The 19,216-nt window shown below is 35.6% G+C and overlaps 1 protein-coding gene across 2 annotated transcripts in view; it reads right to left on the bottom strand.

Annotated features, from left to right (window-relative positions):
* The window catches only part of glcci1a (glucocorticoid induced 1a), a 75,154-nt gene that overhangs the window by 15,498 nt on the left and 40,440 nt on the right, over window positions 1-19,216 (bottom strand). For both annotated transcript variants that reach the window (XM_073930618.1, NM_001079950.1), the window contains 3 exon segments: window positions 11,704-11,793; window positions 2,899-3,048; window positions 2,630-2,779 (listed from right to left, as the gene is read on the bottom strand). In XM_073930618.1, the coding sequence (XP_073786719.1) occupies window positions 2,630-2,779; window positions 2,899-3,048; window positions 11,704-11,793 (390 nt within the window).

The raw sequence follows: 19,216 nt of genomic DNA on the forward strand, positions 1-19,216 counted from the left end.
GAGTCTTCAAAACATTAACTAAAGCTACTAGTGCAAGACATTTAAAAACATCAGAGCTTGTTCTGGAAAACATCTGCAGTGTACAAAGACCCAAACGTCTTTAAAAGGTATGTTTTACAATCCTTCTAAACCCTAAACATCATAAAGCAAGGCAAGTCAAGTTTATTTATTTAGCACATTTCATACACAATGGTAATTTAAGGTGCTTTACATAACAAGAATTAAAGAAACATAAAATACAACACACATAAGAAGTAAAAATAACAAAGAATTAAAAATAATGATAAAAAGTGTAATAAAATGTGTTTAAACGGGTTTAAAAGGAATGAAAAATAAATAAATAATATGTCTATTTAATATTCCCCAGAGGATGTCACTTGGGCATATTGCAGTTGAGCACTCTAAAATACTGTATGTACAGACAAACGTTGAATAGTTCATTTGTTAGAATGTTTGAATAACGCAATATGCTATTTCATGCTAGCATGATAATTCACTTTAAACAAGCTAGAAATGTTTTATTAACTTTCTCTGAGCTGTAAAACCTTCAAAGTTATTTAAAATTGTCAAACCTATGTTTGTCAAGCCAACATTTAAATTTGTCAACGAACGTTCCTCATCTAGTTCATTCTTTCATTTTCCTTCGGTTTAGTCTCTATTTCAGAGGTCACCACAGAGGAATGAACCGCCAACTATTCCAGAATATGTTTTTCATAGCAGATGCCCTTCCAGCCGCAACCCAGTATTGGGAAACATCCACACACACTCAATTACACTCATACACTATGACCAGTTTAGTTTATTCAATTCACCTATACCACATGTCTTTGGACTGTGGGGGAAACCAGAGGACCCGGAGGAAACCCACGCGAACATGGGGAGAACATGCAAACTCCACACAGAAATGCATAATAATTATGCCAGTATCTCACCGTTAATTCACAGAAAAGCTGTAGTTTGGAAAACGGTAATGAAACTGTAGGATTACGGTTCACTGCTGGAAACCCTGCTGCAAGTATTTTACCATTACATTGCAAGATTTTTTTTACATTGTAATTATTGGAGGCCAAAATAAAATACTTATTAATTGCCACATAGTCAATTCTATTGCAACAAAAAAAACATGCTCAAATAAAAGCTGCTTGTTTTAACTACACATTTATCAATGAAACCTGGAAAAAATGTATTTGTTTTAAAAAAAACATTATAAGCAGCACTGTGTTTAAAGGGCCACAAAACACCAAAACACATTTTTTGAGATATTGACAGTGATTTATGTTCCACGTTGCTAAAAACACTATTAGGACGCACGTTTCACTAAAAAGTTAAAATTGGTTGCTTTTGCGTTGTTTATAACAAATTCTTTCTTCAGGTTTAGAAAGAAATTTTGAAGCAACGTCACAGCAATTTCCAGCATGGAGATTGCCTGTCTCTACCTGCCGGTACAAAGTGACGCCATTGAGATTTCAGCATATTTGTTCATTAATTCACGAGAAAGACATAGCTCAAACCAATCAGTGCGCTCTATTGTGAACAAGATGCAACTTCATTAATATGCATGATATAGCTTTGAAGACTCCTCTTTCCTGTTACAGTGTTCAGAGAGACCCTACTATGTGTTGCCAACCATAATTCAAACATGTAGAAGAAGAAGAATTGTTTAGAGAGATGGGTCATCAGTGTTGCATTTACAAATGTGCCGCAACAAAGGTTTTGTTTCTATTTCCCCGTGATTAGAGTACAGCTTGCATGTGGACCCACATGTGTTGATTACAGTGGTCTGCTAACACGCAACAAAAATAGATTTGTAAGGAACATATTTTATCCGAGAGCTTTTTGAATCTGGAAATGGTGAAATTGCAGCCCATCTCCTTTTAAAAAAGACGCGGTTCCAGTTTGTGCTGATTATTCTATCTCTACGGATTTGTGCGATCAATGTTCTTTGCTTATGTTTATTCAGATGGTGAAGTTAGTTCATATCATCAGCAATACTCTTTCAGTTTTTAAAGACATACCTTAGTCAAAATGATTTAGTTACTAAGTTTACATTAATATCACTACAACATTATGGACTGAAAATCCTCCACTTCTACACAGCTTTCAGATCTACTGTAAATGCTGCTCTCCCAATCCCTGTCTATCTCCCCAGCGTCTGTGTTTGCGTTACCAGTGTGAAAATCAGCTGTTGTGCATGAATGAAACTCCCCCTTTTCATGCAAACCCTTCCCTCTCTCGCCACTCGACCCTCCAACCTAAACAAAGCTGGAACCACCCACTTTCCTGACTTTTTTCAAACAAGAGGTGTGAAAACAACCTGCAGAGACAGAGGGGTTTCACGGCCCTTTAATATGGATAATAAGAAAATTCCTCTTTCATGAACAACTAATCATCATATTAGTATGCTTTTTGAAAAATAATGTGTCACTGAATATTTTTAAGAAAACATTACACTCTAAAACTATAATACAAATAGTATAGTATTAAAACTATAAACTTTAAAACCAGTAAACAGAAAACGTATTGTACAACATAATATTATTGCATTTATATGATGGAAATTTATGTTGAGTCTGTGCATTTTCACTGGTGGTATTTATGGATTGTTTTTCATGCATTCTTTCATGTGTACCTTTAGCTCCTCTTTCTCTCCATTGTCTTTAATGAAGACTTTCTCCAGCTCATGGTTGATGCCCTCCATGCTGCTGGGAACCCTGGAGATGGAGGGCTTTGGCACTGTGATGTTGGACAGTGGCATCTGTGCTGACTTCGACATGGACGACTGTACAAACAGAAGGCACAAGATCACTTTTTATTAAGTAGTCAGAATCTGCTGGATCTATTTCATAAATGTGCTGATGCTGTCTGTGTGTGTGTGTGTGTGTGTGTGTGTATGCGGACCGGTGCTTGGCTGGCTGTGCTGATAGTAGTGGCAGTAATGGTGGTGGTGCTGGTACAGCAGTGGAGGGGGGAGAGACACTCTTTACTGTCCTTACACTGCCGGCCTCCGCCCTGTTTATTGCGCTGGAGCTGCAGCCTGAGCTTAGCAATCTGAAAATTACAAACAGAGGAAAAAAATTATTATAGAGTGAAGGACAGATTCGACAACAGATAAAAGGTTAGCTCATAACAAAATAAAAATAATTTATATAAAAACGATGAGAAAAAATAACGATAAAAAAAACAATAATCAAATGTTTGAATTGATAGAAAAAAAGAAACACAGGTCAGGCTATGGCTCAAACAAACAAAATATAATATAATAAAATGCCTAAAAGAGGGGCATGAGAATTCAATTAAGTTAAGAAAAAAATGTAAATTAAGAAATTAAAAATAAATCAATTTATAATACACAGCTAGGAGAGGAAATAATCAGAAAAGACCTCAAGCAGGGCCATAAAATAAAATAAATGTGTGTATGACGCAATAGATAAAAGAAAAATGAGAAAGTCATGATATAAGTAAAAGACTCTAATAAAAAATAAAATAAAGTTTTGTATAGAAATATGAAAATGACAGAACAAGAATCTACAAATGAACTAAAGCTGGGATGTAAAAAAAAAGTAATAATAATAAAAAAATATATATATTATATATACTATTTCTATATAAGGTATGGGTCGGTATAAGATTCTGACGGTATGATAGCCTTAGATAAAAATATCACGGTTTTACGGTATTGTCATTACTGCTCTAAAATATATTCTTTTTAAACGTCTGGGTAAAAAAAAAAACTTTTTCACCTTTGAACACAATTAGTTTTTTTGAGAAACACTTATAATATTTTGGAACAGTAAACATGTCAGGATAAATAATTCAAATAAATCACTGACTTTTGCTATATTCATTAGTTTCAAAAATTTTTTGAATCAGATTTATTTACAACTTAAAACAGCATTTTTGGATATCTTTTCCGCTGGAGATCCTGTTGTCCTAAAAAAAGTAAATAAAAAATAATACATATACCATAGGAACGGTATAGCAGAAAATTTTGCCAGTTTTAAAACCATGACTTTTTCAAGCAGCAATGTACCTTAAAATGGTTATCGCCCCATGCCTAATATATATAACAGGGCTGCATAATATATTGTTTTAACATTGATATCACAATGTGTGCATCTGCAATAGTCACATCGCATAGATATGCAAAGCTGAGTTGACTTTGCAGTGTAATTTTTACATTTACCTATACTATACAGTTAGTTGTACAGTCAGAATTATTAAGCCCCCTGAATTATTAGCCCCCTGTTTATTTGCCCCCATTTTCTGTTTAACGGAGAGAACACATTTATAGTTTAGACAACATAGTTTATTAATTCATGTGTAATAGCTGATTTATTTTACCTTTGCCATGATGACAGTAAATAATATTTTACAAGATATTTTTCAAGACAGCTTAAAGCAGGGGTGTCAAACTCAATTCCTGGAAGGCCGAAGCCCTGTACAGTTTAGTTCCAACCCTGCTCCAACACACTTACCTGTAGGTTTCAAACAAGCCTGAAGGACTGAATTAGTGATCAGGTGTGTTTAATTAGGGTTGGAACCAAACTGTGCAGAGCTGCGGCCCTTTTGGAACTGAGTTTGACACCTGTGGCTTAAAGTGACATTCAAAGGCTTAACTAGGTTAATTAGGTTAACTAGGTAGGTTAGGGTAATTAGGCAAATCAATGTATATTGATGGTTTGTTCTGCAGACAACAGAAAAGAAATTTAACTTAAAGGGGCTAATAATTTTGACCTGTTGAAATGTTAATAAAAAAAATTAAAAACTGCTTTTATTAAAATTAAAGATTAAGGATTAAAAACTTTTTTTTTTAAATTGTAGGTTCATCTGACATTACTTCAACATTCCAAATTCTTCGAAGCACTGCATTCAAATCTGCATTTAATCGAAAGAGAATCCAATTTTTTTTCTTCAGTTAGTTACAAACAATTAAATAACACAAAAGTACTGGGATAACAATTTATAGTTTAGATATAAACACTGACATTTATGGTAAAGATTAAAATAATAATTTAATGGAACTGGACACTGGTTAACGTTGTAGCAATTATGTTGTGTAATAAACGGGTGGCAAGAAACAACCGTCAAAATTATGTCAATGAAAAGGCTTTCAAAAATGATCCACCTGTAATGAAACAAAGTTTTAAGTGTGGATTGTTGAATATTTAATTAAAAATAAATATGATTGTACAAGATGTTATCATGGCGACGCAGTGGCGCAGTAGGTAGTGCTGTTGCCTCACAGCAAGAAGGTCCCTGGTTCGAGCCTTGGCTGGGTCAGTTGGCGTTTCTGTGTGGAGTTAGCATGTTCTCTCTGCGTTCACGTGGGTTTCCTCCACGTTCATCGGTTTCCCCACAGTCCAAAGACATGCTGTACAAGTGAATTGGGTAGGCTAAATTGTTTGTAGTGAATGAGTGTGAATGAGTGTGTGTGGATGTTTCCCAAAGGTGGGTTATTGGGGCTGGAAGGGCATCCGCTGCATAAAAACTTGCTGGATAAAATGGCGGTTCATTCCGCTGTGGCAATTCCAGACTAAGCCGAAAAGGAAATGAATACATGAAGATGTAAGCATTATCAGTATATAACAGTAGCAAATATATTTTTTTATATTGAATATTAATTTTTTTCAGCTGGTTCTTTCTTGACTTTTATTTTTATTAAAATTAAAGGTTTTAAGTTCTGTTTATTAAAACCAATGGTTTTTGCAGTAATATTTTTGTATAAATGGAAAGCAACTAACATTTGTCTCCCTCCTTTTTTGCTGACCTGAAAAATGGTCTGTGACTCAAAAACTGTAGTGTGATCCGAACCGTGACATTTGTGATCTGTGACACGACTAATATATATATATAACAAAAACTTTAACTGATCCGAGAGCTTTCTGTATTTCCGCATGGCCACAAGGTGGCAGTACAAAACAGGCAGCCATTTGAGCCAGGCACACAATTTTCAAGTACTTTACCAACACACAAATGCAGTCCTTCATCTATGCAGAAAGAATGGCTAAAAAAAAAAAAAAATAAATAAATAAATAAATACAAATCTATTTGTTATTTAACTCTCATGTCTTATTGGGACCCAATCTGGCCTGATGCACTCATTGTTTATTTTTGCTTATTTTTTCTGCTTTTTTCAGTCTATCTGTATAAAGTGAGACAAGTCCAGACTTGTGCTTTCCTACTGAAAACACAATTAACAGTTTGGCACTTTCTTGTCATGGACGTTTGTCTTGATGTCACAGAACATTAAACTCCAGCCGACAGCACCTCTGTTTGTCACACAGTGCAGATGTAAATCTACAAACCGTGAAGACATGCAAACATGCTGCAAATGACTTGAACTTCATTTCCTTTGACCAGGGAGCCCAAAAAAGAGAAAACAAATGCAGTGTTTCAAATGACAGCGAGGAAAACGGAGGTGCCAGGCATCGCATTAACTGAAATTACACAGTATATAGGTTCAGCGGTAACAAGGGGAAATCCTGAATGTGCTCTTGTAAAGCCCTGCTAAGTATGTCAATATACACAACCTAAATCCACTTAAGAGGTGTAAAAGGTCATCATAAGCCACTAAGTGGAAGCACTTGACGTGACCTGGATAAAAGTATGGACAATGAGGACATGAACCTACCATTTATTTAGGCAAAGGAAAGAAGGCCTAGAGAGCAATTTCTTGGAAAATCTCCCACATGGAATACAGTAGGATTATTCAGACCCTGCAGAATGAGCTTGCTGTGATGACCTCATAAGATGTCTCTATTATTTGTGTGTTGATGAACAAAAATATGGACACAATGCTGTTGCTTTAAATATAGTGGGAATTATGTGCAAGTGGCCAAAATTATGGATTCATGAAAGAGTTTTTATGAAGCTTTCACACACACACACACACACACACACCAAATATGTAAGCATTAAATCCCATGCTTTAATACTTATAATACTTATTAGACATATTACTTTGTCTTGTATAAGTTTTTAAGACCACATAAAGAAATATTAATTATATTTAAAGCATATTAATTCATGAATAAACAAAGATTAAATCAAGTTGTAGTTTGAAATGACAACTTCATATCAGTTTTCATTCCTTTTTAATTAATTACATAAAAAATAAAAATAAATAAATAAATAATAAAAATAGCTTGAAGTTTAATAAACTCAGGTACCAAACACTAGACACTAGTCTTTGCTGTACCTTTGGACCACACTTGGGTATAACCTGTATATTTTACACTGTAATTCTGTCTTGCAAATCCAGTGGAAATAAAGAAATCCTGTGTTTAATAAACAGAAAATAGAAATTAAGCTAGCATGAAAATAAGCTGGAGATGCGGTGGCGCAATGGGTAGTGCTGTCGCCTCACAGCAAGAAGATCGCTGGTTCGAGCCTTGGCCGGGTCAGTTGACATTTCTGTGTGGACTTTGCATGTTCTCCCAGTGTTAGCAGTCCATAACCATGTGGTACAGGTCCATAGATATATACATTAGATATCGCATACAGACCCTGAGTATGCGTCAATAGAGCCACCACATTTGTACAGTGCTCCCAGGACAAATGTCATTCAACCGCACTAGTCCAGACAGTGTGCCAACGTTAAGATGCTGGACTTCAGCGCTGTGTCTGGGTGTAGTAATGAGCAAACAAAGAAAACAAAGCACAAAGGCAGAAAATGTCATAGGTAAGATTTAGTTTTTTACATTTTTGTATGTTAAGAACTTTTGTGCTCAACAAGTAACATTACTGATGGTAATAAAGTCACTGCATTCATCATAAGGCAAAGTAGCATCAACTTGCACTAAATACTAGGCTTATGCTAGTTTTGTTGAATAAAATATGCAAACAATGCAAAAGAAATGAGACAACAAGATGCTGTGTTGCTAAAAACCTGTATTATTGTCGGCTAGTGAACGAGTCCTTCATAACAGAGTTTCACTCACAAAACAAATCATTCACTCTGTTAGAATGAGATGTGAAAGCACGAGAGGAGGTGTGTTTCAGGACACGGATTAGAACAAATTTAACAGGGAGAGAGGATAGAACATTTCCATACACACAAACACAAGCTCATTGTCATTAACTTAATGCCCGTGCAGACTCTATCCATCAATGTAGAAAAGTGATGTAAAATTATAATTTTCATAATTTAAAAAAAAATGCACAATGACCACCGGGAAAACTCCCGATTATAGATATATGTGTATACTCCTGGCTCTGGATGGCCACAGTTCTCCACTGCAGCTTGGTCCCGCATTCATTTCAATGATCTTTGTATGATGATATTGTATCTGTAATTATTTTTTTTTCAATGAAGCGCAACCCTGTACTAAAATGGCGGCTTTATTGATGTGTTCCTTCAAATAGACAACAACAGAGTAGACGACATGTAATGTAAATATCTATGGTACAGGTCAATTAGGTAAGCTAAAAATGTCCTTAGTGTATGTGTAAATGAGTGTGTATTAATGTTTCCCAGTGATGGGTTGCAGCTGGAATGGTATCCGATGCGTAAAACATGTGCGGTTCATTCCGCTGTGGGAACTCAAGATTAATAAAAGGACTAAGCCAAAAAGAATGTAATTGAATGATTGAAAATGAGCTAGGTTTGAACCTTGAGCGTTTTCAAAGAGTTATAAAATAAAAATGTTGTGCTGAGTGCTTCGCTTGATCATTTGCATTGTGAGAATTAGACTTAAAAGCTACAACATGGTAACATTTATAAATATTCTGATTGGTCAGTCATGACATTCCAAGAATGTTATGCAAGATAAAGTAAATCTCGGAGGTTAATATGACAGAATAATGCCAGACATGCTTATCAGCAGCTTTATGCGAAGCACAGTAGAAATGCAAAGCTGCCAGAAACAAAACTAATGTAGCTGAATAGAGCATACACTGACCTTGCTATTATTCATTCACAAAACAGTCAAAAACCACCACGTGACACACAAGCAAACACATATAAATGTTGATGCAAGTATATGGATTTGAACATACAGTATTTACTGACGATCAAGATGATTCAAAGTTCCTGAATATGCCTGCGTTATTTAGCAGTTGTTATCTCGAGATATCATACTGTACCTTGGAATGCCATGACTGACCAATCAGAATGAAATATTCCAAACAGCCATGTAATAATCCCAGGTAAGAATCGCTGAAACTAATATTGCAAGCTCATTTGGGTACTTCGAATCATCTTGACCGTCAGTAAATATATTCATGTTCAGATTTATGCTTTTCTGTGTGGCCAAGCGGCTGTTAAATTATTGTTGTTAGAGATTTGTTCATTTTGCCTCTGTAGGATACATAGTTAGAGTAGTCTTCATTAATGCAGTGCTGTTTGTTTTAAGGGGACCCTAAAACATGACAGATGCCGCCAGGGCTTGACATTAACACCTCCACTAGCCACCTTGGCTAGTTGAATATCATTTTTAAATTGCCAGTGCTGGCTCATCACTAAAGATTAGAATTTTAGTTTTAGACCGTTTGTCAATATACTTGCAAATGTGCCCTTAGAATTGAGAAGCAGAACTATTGATAACTGTTTGCGTGAGCAAAAGAAAGCAGGTAAATACAGAATAAGAGGATGATCAGGTGCACAGTGACGTGAATAGGCAATCCTCGCTCACTGATGTTGTGAGTGAGGCACAGCTGATGTGATGCACCAAGTGCTCAAAAGCTCCCGTTTCTTTGCGCAAAAAAACTGTGCCTGGAAATGCAACTGGTGCGATCATTTCTCTTTGAAATAGATTGGGAAAAAGCAGTGCTTGCGCACCCACTGTCCTGCTGCTTTCAAGAGATCTCCAGAATTTTTATAGGTAGCAGCTGTAGCCACTTTTGCTTTTACCAATATTTAAATAGATAAATATTGTGCCTAATGTTAACCATGTGCATGTGGTCATCCTTTCATTCAACTGTTTTTTAAGAACACTGTTGTTAATAAAAAGTGTATGTAGTGTACACAGATACTTTTTGCTTGTTTTGACACTTTTTAAAAAAAAAATTGTGGCAGGAAATAACTAGTTTGGTCTGGTCAGAGAAGAAAAATGGTAAGTCCTTAGTGTTGAGCACTAAAAAGTAATGTAAAATAAAAATAAAATGTGGCATGTAGACATAACACAATGTAAATTAAGTAATTTTAACATGCCAATGTCAAATTTATGCATATAAAATATATTTTCTCCAACAACAAAATTATGGCTAGTAAAAATGGCGAGTGACTAGTGATGTTGGAAATCTACTAGCCACAGTAGCTAGTGATAAAAAAAATTTAATGTCAAGCCCTGGACGCCACTGTGCCATGTGCTATGATCACCAGCGATATAGCGGCTGCAGATCGCCAAAGGACTACCACCATTTCATGGACTACAAAACCCAGTCATGCACCGTTTACACACACACGCTCCTAGTTCCGGTGATTACACATACACACGCAGACTCGGCTAAAGTCGCTCATGATGTGATTACATGGACTATACAGCACAAACACACATATTGTTGCGGAATCTTGTTTAGTGACATTACAACGCATTTCCTTTGTCTTGCTTTACCGTGTTTTGTTGGCATTGTGAGAAATGCAACACTTTTTATTCATTCGTTTGCGTTGTGTAAAAATGTAGCGTGTTTTTTAAAGTGTTTGTGTTGTGAGGATTTGCAGCACCTGTGCTGTCAAACTGATGAATATATTTTCTCTATTTGCTGCCGTTTTTTTGTAATTGCATGTGTTTTCTTGAATTGCAGCATGTTAAGCGCTCTCTGCCACTATAACGTCTTCTTGTATCATGAAATCAAAATTGTTAGTTTAAAGAATCATTACACCGATATAAGTTTTTCTGGTGTAATCTGACAGAAAGCACATCTGAGGAGCCACACTTTAATTTGATGATTTGCACAGGAAATGAAGTATTGCACCTGCACTGTGTTTGTGTCAAACCTAAGAAGAGCAAGCAACACCTACCAGGCCGCCATCATAAATCAAACACGATTTTACACATCAACGATCAGCACTCTCCATCAACATATAACGTCCAACTGATAAGAATGTGACTTCAGTGTGAAAGGACGCACATGACATGACTCTCCACACACAACTTGCTTTGAATCTCCATTGTTCCAGAAGCTTGGAGGCGATGGAAAAACCATAAATTTGGGCGGAGGGGGATAATGGTTGTTGCAGAGAGGGGAAGTTGATTGTTAAAAAGAGGGAGATATAGTCTTATCTCACCGTTCCCTGAATCGTCAGGGTGGAGCTGAGCACCCGTGATAAGGCTGACTCTGCTGCGGCTAGCACTAGCAATAACACTCCGCTCAGCGCAGGAAGTCTGAAGCCACACAGGAAGTTATATATAGCAGCTAGTGCAGGAGGAGACGGATGGGTCGTCGTGACTGGCAGCCTCGTGCAGAGCTAGGTTACGGGGGTTTTATTTCTACCGCCTCCCTCCCCCAGTACGAGCGGCTACATTGCAAGCCACACAGGATGAGATCATCGCAAAAGCAGAAGTGCAGCGCTCATCACTTTCAGGACAGTGAGAGCTCTGTTAATAGCTGTTAGTGTGATTGCACTTTCTTGTTCTCCAAACCCAAGGGGAAAAACTACACAGCTGTGTGCGCAAGACACACTTCGTATAGTGTTTCACTGTTAAAAGGGAGTGTTTTGTGCTGTTGGTGGAAGTGTGTGTATTTGTGTGTGTGTTTGTGTACCTCTTTAAGATGGTCAGAGCTGCCCCAGGACGCTGAGCGCTGGTGTGTGCTCCTTTTCTCTTCACTCTCGTCACTCCAACATCCAGGAGTCTGCAACACAAAACGCACATTGTTTTTTGGTGCACGGGGAATAGTACTTGATATAATAGCTGTGCGAGCTGGCGTTATCGAGACTAACTGCACGATATTGGAAAAATCTCAATATTTTGAATAAATGTTGTAGGATGAATACTGTTTCAGAGGACTTGAATAACTCTAGTTGGAAAAAAAAAAACATTAATTTAGATTGTTTGGGAGGATTTTGTAGGGGAGTGAATCTGCATAAAACGTAAAAAATTACAAGCATGGATAAACATTTTAAAACAAAGATCAAAATGAAATAAAAAGTGCATTATAGTTTTCTAGGGCAGTCTAAGGGTATTCAGATATAAAAAATTGAATAATAAAAAAAAATCAATAAATAATTTAATAAAATGAAAGAGGGTAATGGAGCAATAGGATTTCTTGGAAAATGCTAACATTAGCCTGATAGCACTGAAAGCCTCTGTTTCACCATACAAATCGCTAGTGTTGGGCTGCTACTTGAAAAATGTAGTGAGCTAAGCTATTAGCTACTCTATTTAAAATGTCGCTTAACTACACTATAAGTTACCATCTGGGAAATGTAGCAGGCTAAACTAAAAGCTACTTGGAAAAAGTAGCGTACCTACATTTAAGCTATTTTTTCGATTTTCATAATTTAAATCAAAGCAACTTAAATCCAAGTCAATCATATCTTAGTGATGAATAAAACTGTTGATGAAACACATGAGGCATAATAGTTCAGTTCAACTATTCACTGCAAATAAAACTGTACCAAACATGAACAAATTCTAGTATATGACAGCAAAACAAATATATATATATATGTATGTGTGTATACTGTATATATATATGTATATATGTATGTATGTATGTATGTATGTATGTATATATGTATATATATATATATATATATATATATATATATATATATATATATATATATATATATATATATATATATATATATATATATATATATATATATATATATATATATATAATTTAATTAGGACAGTAAGGTCTGACTTTGCTTAGACAAAAGTCTTGTCATTTAACAGACATAACGTACAGTATAGAATATAAAGTCATGGTGCAGTGGAAAAATGTATATTGTGTATGTCTCATGAGCCTGGAGGACTGAATCCATACATCTCTGCAATGACTTTAATAACTTAATAATTAAGTCATCTGGAATGGCAAAGAAAGTGTTCTTGCAGGACTCCCAGAGTTCATCAAAATTATACGGGTTTATCTTAGATGCCTCTGCTTTCATCTTAACCCAGATATGCTCAATAATATTCATGTCTGGTGACTGGGCACCTTGACCTTCTGTGCTTTCAGAAACTTTAATGTGGAGGCTGAAGTATGAGAAGGGGCGCTATCCAGCTGAAGAATTTGCCCTCCCCTGTGGTTTGTAATGTAATGGGCAGCACAAATGTCTTGATATTTCAGGCTGTTGATGTTGCCATCCACACTCATGAAAATGAGTTGAGTGAACTCAGACACCAAGCATGCCAGAAAAAGTTGCACTTTTGCAGAGTTTGTGCTTGCTGTTTAATCACTTGAAACCTAACAAACTCAGTTCCTGTTCCTGTAGCAATGCATGTCTCCAGACTGCAAGATAATGGTTGCATTTTGATATTTTTCCAATTAATACTTTCATTTTCTGTGAATAAATCATAATAGTTGAGCATTTGCAATTTTAGCAACTCTTTTACTATAATAGTGAAGCTATTAGGTTGTGCAAGATGAGGATGTTATTTTTTTATTATAGATGGAACTCTTTTTTTTGTCGAGTGAGCATTTCTAAGAGACAAAACTTCAAATACTGGTAATACTATAAGTAAACATACAATTAATAAATAAATCACAATCCCACGCATCCTCCTCCAGACCCACTATTTCACACCGAGATCACAAAGCCTGCATTGTTCATGCCCAACGTTCCTCAAAAACCGACAACTACATTCCTTTGAAATAATGATATTCAATTACCACAGGAATATCTGCAAGCACACTTGGATGTGATGTTTGCACCCAGGTATGTGATATTTAGTCAGCCCACACACATACTGTATAATGTGAACTAAGAGCACATGAATGAGGCCAAAAGTCGCAACCCAGTATGATTAGTAGCTTATTATGCAAAAGAAGTCTGGAAATAAACTGCTCATTATCTTCCTTTTTTTATTTTAAAAGCTGCCAGTGTAATGGCACATTTTGCACTTCAAGAATAACAGCAATAACAGCCTGCTAGAAATTACGGTTGATATTCAGTGGTGTAAGAGCTAAACATATGCTATCAAATAAAAAAATTATTACAACCTATGTTCTCTATATAGACATTGTGACATAATTGTGACTTCCATATTTAAAAAAATTGACCAAAGAATCGTCACCAAAGAATTATACGGTGCTATCTGACATTGTTGTTAAAATTGAGTTATTGACATATTCTTTTTAAATGACAACTTATTTACATTATGAGATGATTTTTATAAGTTGTTTACATTTTAAGTTGTTTACTTTTTATTTAAAAAAACAAATGTTACACACATACAGTTTGCTATATGGAATGCAAAAACTTTGAAGCTCAACATCTCAAAATCATTCAGAACACCTAGACACATAGAACCTTATAGTTCCAAAGTGACGATTTATAATGTTACAAAAGATTTCTATTTCAAATACTGTTTCTGAAGTTTTCAGCCATTAAAGAAAACAGAAAAAAAAAATTGATTTCCTTTAAAACCATTAAGCAGCAGAATGACTTTTAACATTGATTATAAAAATGTATATTTCTTGAACCGTAAAAATTAAACTATTAGAATGATTTCTGAAGAACCATGTGACACTGACGACTGAGTAATGAAGATACAATTCAGCACTGGTATCGTAGGAATAATTTACATTCTAAAATACAAAAAAAAAAAAAGAAAAATATACTTATGCAAAGGTGCTGTATGTAAGTTTTTGACTCTTCTAAAGCATTAAAATACCATAATATATTTGCAGATATTTAGGAAACATGCTAAGGGAACATTCTTGTTTAATTGAAAAACAATGCTGAAGTCAGATATTCTACTTCGAAAATGTGTGTTACGTTCTGTAACAGCTGTTTTTAATTTTGCTTTTTTAACCCCCAATGAAAATTTAGCCAATTATTTTCAGCACCCTGGGTTGTTTTTGTGGAAAACAGCGTATTTGATTTATTCAGTTGGGAAGGCTGTCAAAGTATGCGTCTGTGATCGAAAATGTGACCTCCGGAGGAAAGTAGACACAGAGTTTCACATGAGATGGTTGTTAAATAGCAAATAATATAAATATTGCAAACATAAACATTAGGTGTGCAGGTTACATTGTAACCCTGTGTCCTAACAGCACGCTATGTGAAAAGATTTGCAGTGATAAGCAATTGGGCTGTTTGCACCAGATGAAAGAATTTAAATACAGCACATATTACAGTATATGTGCACTCACTGCACTCCAACAAAATCGTAGGGTTTATAATCTAATTAATAAATATTAAACCTCTTTAAAATGTATTATGTGTACAAAGTGAATCACTGATATGTGTTAGCTTGGACTGAGTCACAGTTCTAAAGTTTAATTTCAAACGGTTTTATTTATTTTTAAGATCTGAGGTAAACTATCTACTGCTGTTTTTAGTAGTATGGTAATAAATGTCATGTCAAATGGCATTTAAACTGCACGATTCTGGCTAAAATGAGAATCGAAATTTTTTTGCTTAAAATAAAGATTAAGATTTTCTCACGATTCTGTAGATGTAAAATAAAGCTATGGTAAAAACAAACATATGGCACAGCATCGATAATAATATTATATGTAGGTCTACTGGTTTCTATGAATAATTATTTTCTACTTATAATAATTCTGATGTTGAATTATTATGTTTGAGACATATGCTTGCAATCTGTCATTGACAACATTATTAGACAATTTTATTCACTGGTAGAATCAGACATTTGTCATTATCAGATTATATTCAACAATATATAGGCTAGAGTAGTAATACTGACACTGTAAACATTTATTTTCATGCACAACTCTGTTCACTATGAAAAAAAAAAAAACATGTCAAATGCTTGTTGTAATCAAAACTCTAAAACGCGATATGATAATTTAAATGAAGTGCACACTTTCCATTTCATTTTGACTGATAAGTGCTTGTTCATACTTCCCACGCGGCTCCCAAACGATCACTCTGTGCCACAAACTGAACATTATTTAATACTGTATTACCCGTTACTCACAATATATGCAGCTTCTGTTCACTTAAGTAGACGCGCGCGCGTTTATCAATAAGTAGAGTGCTTCAACTTTGTGGTAACAGCTCACTGACATTTGTAGATGAATTATACCTTATAGGTACAGTATGTGACTCATTCAACATCATTTAGAGGTGTCCATGTCACCGAGCAATGTATGTGAAACAATGAAAAGACTCATGCAGCCGCCTTTTCTTCTCTCCTGAACGTGAAAATATGATTGACAGAATCGTAGAAATGCTGGATTAAGATCGTCTAGGGGATTGAATAGAGATTGCAATCTTTTTTTGATTAATTGTGCAGCTCTAAGGTGAATTTGAGGTGATCATTGTCAGTTTTCTGTTGTTTAGATGCATGAAATAGAAGCCATTTTAAAAATAAGTTTGAGGTGTTGGTCAGAAAAAAAAAAAAAACTCCTTTTAATATGGAAAATACTCCTATCGCGTGCTGTTGCTTTTATTTAGAACACGGTTTAAATCAGCCTTTAGGCTCAATAGTCAGGCACACTGCTGTTGGTTTCAATCTGGCGACCCGTGTGTTTTGGACCAGGAGTGCAATACCTAGTTTAACCACTGGGTGTCAAACTTACATATGCACCTTTAAATATTCAAATAGCATTTTAACACTTTTATTGCATGCTTTATTAAATAAATACATTTGTGGTGTATGCAAGCAAAGACCAGTCACAGTTCAGTATTTAATATTTAGCGAGATAATCGATTGATAAAAACAAAATAAACAAATTAAGCAAAACTGTTAATAAATGCACAAAAAATAAAATATGTGGGATCTCAAGAGCTCTGTTAAGCTGCAAGACATTGTTTGTAATAAGTATTTTAAAGGCTCATTGTTGAGCAATACGTATGGCCTATATGTGTTTGTGTACCTTGTGAAAAAGAAGAAATATATATTCTAGAGAAAGCTGAGCAGAAACTGGTCTCAGTGGGAGGGTCTGGAGCTGCTGTTGCCAGAAGCAGATTCAGGGCCTGTGAAATGCTTGCCTTCATCAGTCAAACTGACATCACACTTCAAAGCCTGGCCTTTGGAAACAAATCGACACTAGAAGGCTAAAGGGAACACGCAGAGGCTTTGAAAGACTCCCTTTTACTTTCTGTTATTCAAATTCTTTTCAAAGACTGACAATGACTATTCTTTTATTATTTACTTCCCTGATGTCATTCAAAATGCAAACAACTCTCCTTTTTCTGTGAAATACAAAGCTGTTCACGTGCTATTTTTACTGCAATTATCTTATTTCAATAATTATTAACTCATTTAACATTATTTTATTATTTATGATCAAATACATATAATAAATAAAGAAATAGACGTATTTATTCCTTTTGCCAGATAAAATTACTCACACTTCTGCAATGACATGGTTGTAACGACGCATGAGTAAGAGATGGATTAGTACATTATCACGTATCATTTATTCTTAAATATATATATTTTTTATTTCTTAGATTACATTTATTTTAACTCGATTCCCAGAGGGCTGCAGCTCTGCACAGTTTTTCTCCAACCCTAATCAAACAGAGCTGATTCAACTAATCAAGGGGTTCAAGACTATTAGAGACAATTAAGCAGGTGTGAGTTGGAGGTGGGTAAACTGTGCAGAGCCTCCAGGAATTGAGTTTGAGATCATTGTTCTAAGACACGGCAGCATGGTGATTCAGTGGTTAGCACTGTTGCCACACAGCAAGAAGGTCGCTGGTTTAACTCCCAGGAAGGCCAGGAGGTATTTTTTTTGTGGAGTTTGCATGTTCTCCCCGTGTTCATGTGGGTTTCCTCCGGGTGCTCCGGATTTTTCCCACAGTCCAAAGGAAAGTGTGAAATTGTATCTGCTCTGCTGCATAATTCATCCGCTGTATAAATCAAGAGCTCTTTATTAAACCGGGCCCGAAAATCCTGTTATTGTGGTGTTCTCCTTTTTTTATTTGTTTCATTCTTATTTGACATTTCATCATCAGACAGAGTGGGGCAGTGATATATAAGGACATAATGCGTTCGCGGGCAGTGGTATTTGTGTTCAGATCAGTTCTTTGGCGCTGTATGATAATATGCAGTTTTTGAGGGACCAAAAAATATTAAAGTTGCTTTTGACTTAGCTCGCCTGACCACAGTTACGTCACCCCTCAACTGTAAAACTTTTCTATACAGACAATGATAATCCAGATAAGAATTTGTTTAACAGAAATCAACTAAAGCTAATAAATCATCCATAAAACGGCCTCCAAACTCGTTCATATTGCCCTGAAATTTTAGTTGCTTTGCTGATCTTCAAACTACTGTTAAAATCAGCTATGGTTTTCACTTTTTGTAATGACAGTGCACTTTTCATTTACAAGCTAAAGAGGGTTTAGCTCGACGAGGCGAAAGTTGATTAGTTGTTCCTACATGTGGTTCAATAGCATTTTTTTTAACTTCATTTATTTTCAAATAAATTTGAAATATACACATTTATTTATTTGTCCATTAATTGTTCATTTAAATTGTGATTTATTTATTCATTCAACCATTTTCTTTTTGGCTGCCACAGTGAAATGAACCACCAACTTATCCAGCATATGTTCTATGCAGCGGATGCCCTTCCTGCTGCAACCCCTCACTGGGAAACATCCATGCAAACTCACACACACACACACACACACACACACACACACACACACACACACACACACACACACACACACACACACACACACACACACACACACACACACACACACACGACAATTTACCTTACCCAATTTACCTATACCACATGTTGTTGGGACTTGTGCTGGAAACTGGAATACCCGGAGGAAACCCACATGAACATGGTGAGAACATGCAAACTCCACACAGAAATGCTAACTGGTCCAACCGGGACTCGAACCAGCAACCTTCCTGCTGTGAGGCGACAGTGTTAATGACCGAGTTACCGTACCACCCCCACTGTTATTAATTAATAAAACTAATTAAATGATTCATATTATTTATATAACTTTTCTGAATTTGCCTGTTTTCCAAATTAGGCAAATTATAGGGCCCTTAGTCGACTTTTTACAGTTTTATTTTCAAAATCTGACCTCTCCTGGTCACACTTTTAAACCCATGTAAAGAATGATGAAGTGGATATGGAACAAAGCCTCTAC

Source organism: Danio rerio, chromosome 19 (genome assembly GCF_049306965.1).
Source record: "Danio rerio strain Tuebingen ecotype United States chromosome 19, GRCz12tu, whole genome shotgun sequence".
NCBI lineage: Eukaryota > Metazoa > Chordata > Actinopteri > Cypriniformes > Danionidae > Danio > Danio rerio.